Here is a 4,890-nt window from a genome sequence, read left to right as displayed (position 1 = left end):
TGCAAGACCACCCCGGACACAAGCCGCCATCCGAACTAAGGAGGTTGTCAGAATCTCAACACTCTAGAAGGCAGTGTCCCAGCCAGGAAGGTGCTGCTGAGCCAGGTGGCTTGCTGCAGCGGGAGGTGTGTGTGTGTGTGTGTGTGTGTGTGTGTGTGTGTGTGTTCGCGCGCGTGTGTGTTTATCTGTGTGTTACAAGGGGGAGCGTGTGACCACTGCTGTTGCACTCTCGAGTGCTCATAGCCCCTTCCCCTTCTATTCCCAACTCTCACGTTTTGTTTTGTTTTTGTTTTTGTTTTTTTTTTAATTTTTCCGATAAGAGGTTAATCTGCCTCCATTAGCCTGAATTCTTTTCTCATCCCCAGCTGCAGGACCCTCAAACTCTCCACTTTGCCAAGGTTGTGTGCCTTCTTAGGGGAGCAGTACTTTTTTTTTTTTTCCAGAAGAAAGCCACTCCATCCCCATCTCAAACCTTCTAGCGGCCGCGGGCTCCCATCCCCAACCCTAGCGGCCCCTGTTCTACCCCCTCTCCCTCTTTCTCTTTCTGGCCATCACTCCTGGGCTCCTTCATGTGCACCCTGCGCAGCACCAGGTCTGTTGCAGGAGCTGCCACTGCCGCCTCACCAGCTGGCTGGGGACCAGGCGGGAGGTGGCGCGACCCAGAGGCTGCAGGAGGGAGGGAAGGAGGGAGAAGAGAGAGGAGGGAGGGAAGCCGGTCCTCGGAGTAGCCTGCCCCCACCCCGTCCCTCCCGCCGGAGCGGGGCCGTCAAACGCAAACACGCGCGCACGCACACCCGCGAATACATACACTCGGGCTCCCTCCGGCGCGCACGCACAGCGCCTCAGGCAGACCAGAGTGGCGGCTGCCTCTCCGGACTCCTGGACGCCAGAGTCTCGGGTTCCTCGGGCAGCTGATGCGCCTTTGCCTATCCCCATCCCTACCCTTCAGTTCCTCCAGGGCTGCGGGACCCCTCCCGCCGCCGCCGCCACCTCGCCCGCCGCCGGGCGAGGAGCTGGCTGGCCGGCCGCCGCCGCGCAGTTCCCTCATCGTCCCCGAGGTAGCTCCGTCGCGGCTCCTGTCTTGGGCTTCGTCGTGTTCCTGAGCTTCAAAGACTGAGCGGAACAAACTTCGCCGATCGGCTGTCGCGCGGCGGGCACCCCGCGTGCCCCGCGCGCCCAGGTGGGCAAGGGGCGTTCGGATCTTGGGGCATCGGGTTTCCTCGCCCGTTGCCCCTGCTAGATAGACTTTCTCCCTGCTTGCAGGGATTCTAGAGACTCCTTCACTTAGCAAACTTTCTATTTCCCCCAACCCAAGGGGGTGAAAAAAGCTAGAGGGAGAAGCAGGTCCCCGCGGGGCATCCGCCACACTGGAGGCGATTAGCTGGGCCCCGCTAACCGGGGAACGCATCAGGGATGGGGAACCCCTCCCTGGGTCTCCCTCTGTCCCGGCTACCGATCCTGCCCCAGCCGAGCCCGCAGGCTCGAGGGGCGAGGTGCCGAGGACCAGGCAGCCCGCGCGGAACGAGCTTGGGCCATCCATCCGCACGACCATCCGCACTGGGGCAAACCGCTTGACCCAGGCCTGGCATAGGGTGTCCCGAGTCCAGGACCGCTGGCCTCCGCGCCATAGCAATGTCATCAACATGTCCACCATCTCGCGCACCCCGGTGGTGATCACCACGCCCGCGGACCCCCCTGTGTACGCGGAATCCGTTGCACTGGGTGCTCCCGAAGAGCCCGCTGCGCCCGCGGAACCCGCTGCGCCCGCGGAACCCGCTGCGCCCGCGGAACCCGCTGCGCCCGCGGAACCCGCTGAGCCCGCGGAACCCGCTGCGCCCGCGGAACCCGCTGAGCCCGCGGAACCCGCTGCGCCCGCGGAACCCGCTGAGCCCGCGGAACCGGCTGCGCCCGCGGAACCCGCTGCGCCCGCAGAGTCAGCCGAGCCTGCCGAGCCCGGGGCGTCCGCTGGTCCAACAGAATCCGCAGAGTCCGGGGAGCCCGCTGCAGTCGTTGAGTCCCAGCAGCCTGCGGCACCCGGGGAGGCCCCTCAGCCTTCAAGTGGTGAAGTTCGTGAGAGTGAGGATGCCCAAGATGAGACCGAAATTTCCAACATCAGCTGTGGCATCTGCTGCTACCACCGCTTGCAACTTCGACTCCATCGCAGAGGAGGCTTGGTCAGCGCGGCGCTGCATTGGGATTCTCGTGGTCTGGTTCAACTCCCCTTTAGCATCTCCTTCTTCGCGGCCATGAAGCGGCAGAACGTGCGTACCCTGTCCTTGATCGCCTGTACCTTCACCTACCTGCTGGTGGGTGCCGCGGTGTTCGACGCCCTCGAGTCGGACCATGAGATGCGCGAGGAGGAGAAACTTAAAGCCGAAGAAGTCCGTCTCAGAGGCAAGTACAACATCAGCTCTGATGACTACCAGCAGCTGGAGCTGGTCATCCTGCAGTCTGAGCCCCATCGCGCTGGTGTCCAGTGGAAATTCGCCGGTTCCTTCTACTTCGCCATTACTGTCATCACAACTATCGGTAAGGGATGGGTGTGCCGCCTCCGGGCTGGTGGGAGACACGGGAGGGGTCCGGGAGAGGTAGCGCACGCGGAGCAAGGCTGCGGTGGGGGTGGGGCTCCCCAGGTTCAAGACAGACCCTGTTTCAGTGTCTCATCCCTCAGGAGCATGACCTCACTCTTCCAGAGGATCCTATCTAGTGCCTAGGACTGCTCTGGTGTTTGGGCCAAGCTTGTGAACTCCCAGAGTCAGTGCTGTTGTCTTGAGGGTGGAGGCGCCACTTTTGCCTAAGTGGAGCGCTAAGAATAATCCCACAGCCGAACACCCACCCACCTAACGCCCCTGTGCTGGCTGCGCTTCCCTGAGTGGGTTCAAAGCGTTAAACTTACTATCTCTTGGGAAATTTGGGACAAAGCTGGTGGGACATCAAGGTGACAGGAGTTTGCTTATGGGGCGATAGGAGGGGGTGGTACTGATCCCTCCTCACCTGGGGACCTTTTGAGAACCAAGATTTCTGCACCTTCTTCTTCTTTTGGGTTGCCAAGAGTGTTCGGTCCTGAGAGGAGTTTTCTCTTCTATGGTTGGGATGGGGATGGCAGCAGGTGACCTGCAATGCAGTCCTGGTGGGTTGAGTGGGGCAGGTGCTTGTTTGTCCTTGTAGGCTTCAACTGTGGAGCAGAGGAGTCTGGATGTTGTTTGAAAACTGGAAGAGTTTAACTCTTTCTGGGAAAGAGTCCATCTAGTACAAGATGAGGTTGCCTGTATGTAGATTCTCTCACACAGGTCACTGTTCGCAGGTCAATCTCTGGTGGATCCCTATGACTGCATTCCCATTGAAACTGGTGGTTGGGAGACACCCCTAGATTTGCACATGGAAACCTGTGGGAATGGGAAGGCCAGACTTTATCCCGGGGGGGATGTGGTAGATGCCTTTCTGGCAGGAGGCAGAATGGTGTCTCTGGCTGGCAGCATGCCCTGTTGTGGCACAATGCCTTGGTCCATCCCTTTGGACCCGTGAGGATCAGAATGTGGACTCAAAGGTGGTCTCTTTTGCACCTGTGTCCTGATAAGAAACCCTCTGCACTTACTTCCTTTTCTGGACTTCCCCTCAAATTTTCCCATGCATTTTTAATTAAAAATTTAAAATATATATATATATATTTTGGCCTGAAAAGCTCTGTGCTGTTGGGGCGGGGGGGGGGCACACAGGATTTGAGGGTACCTGCCATACACAGCAGGGAGCACCAGCCTGGGACAACCTGTTTCTTCTTGTTTGAAAAGACTTTTTGAGAGTTGGTTTATTTAAATATGCATTAAATCAGTGTAAGTTTTTTATGTCTGGGGAGGGAAAAGACATCACCTCTATGTTATTCATATAACATAAAGGACATGTTGTCCCTGCTGGCTTCAAAGCCCCCAAACCCCACCCTGTGGCATTTCCAGGTTGGAAGAGAAGCCAGTGGTCACTGCGTCATTTCTGTCTTTGAACTGTGGTGGTGATATATGGATGTGTTCTGGGGACAGGTATATTTTCTGGAAGGCAAGAATATTGCCTGTGACACAGAGAGAGGGGAGAAATCTCATGGTTCTCTTAAAAGTGCCTTTTGTGACCTAGGTCTGGAACAGAGACTGGTTTTCAGACTAGTTCCCTGAAGCAAAATCAGCACAGAAAACTGTTGACTGCTCCCAAGAGATGGGTGACACTGTGAGAGGGCTGGGGTTAAAAACAAGCAAAGTCATGTTGCAGCATTTCTTTAAAAAAACAAACAAACAAAAAAACCAACCAGAAACTGAGCTTGAGGTAGCTTGCACTAAGGTATGCTTCCCTCATTGATATGATTGGCAGTTCTGGACATAAGCTTCTAATGTTTGAAACTCCAAAGAAAATGGTGTCGACTGAAGAGGAGCAAATGTTGTCTTAGCACCTGGAGAAGGGTGCTGCCATCAGGACAGGATCAGGGCCACTTGAGAAAGGGAAAAATGAGGATTTCTCTAATTTTTTTTATTGGGCTTTTCTACTGATTTTTTTTGAAAGGTTAAAAACACACACACATACACATGCTCACATGTGCACTCACATGCACATACATCCACATTTTCATGCATATTCACATGCATACCTATATACATTTACACCCATGCACAGACAGACATACACACTCTCAAACATATATATACACACTCACATGCACACATATGCATACATACACACAGACACATACACACATACATACATAAACATACCCACTTGGATGCACATTTACATACATGCAAGCACACACATGTAGGCAGACACAGTCATACATATACACTCATATATACAGTCATATGCATGCAGATACACATGCATAAGTATACAAACACAGACATATATATATATATA

The 4,890-nt window shown here is 55.1% G+C and overlaps 1 protein-coding gene across 2 annotated transcripts in view; it reads left to right on the top strand.

The window, feature by feature from the left end:
* Window positions 1-615: 615 nt before the first annotated feature.
* Kcnk9 (potassium two pore domain channel subfamily K member 9) overlaps window positions 616-4,890 on the top strand; it is a 40,088-nt gene continuing 35,813 nt past the window's right edge. For both annotated transcript variants that reach the window (XM_031345548.1, XM_031345538.1), the window contains exon 1: window positions 616-2,529. In XM_031345548.1, the coding sequence (XP_031201408.1) occupies window positions 1,644-2,529 (886 nt within the window). In that variant the 5' untranslated portion in view covers window positions 616-1,643. The remainder of the gene's footprint in view (window positions 2,530-4,890) is intronic.

This window comes from Mastomys coucha, unplaced genomic scaffold (assembly GCF_008632895.1).
Source record: "Mastomys coucha isolate ucsf_1 unplaced genomic scaffold, UCSF_Mcou_1 pScaffold11, whole genome shotgun sequence".
Taxonomy (NCBI): domain Eukaryota; kingdom Metazoa; phylum Chordata; class Mammalia; order Rodentia; family Muridae; genus Mastomys; species Mastomys coucha.
The sequence above is the reverse complement of the archived record's forward strand: the minus strand, read 5'-3'. Positions and strand labels throughout refer to the sequence as shown.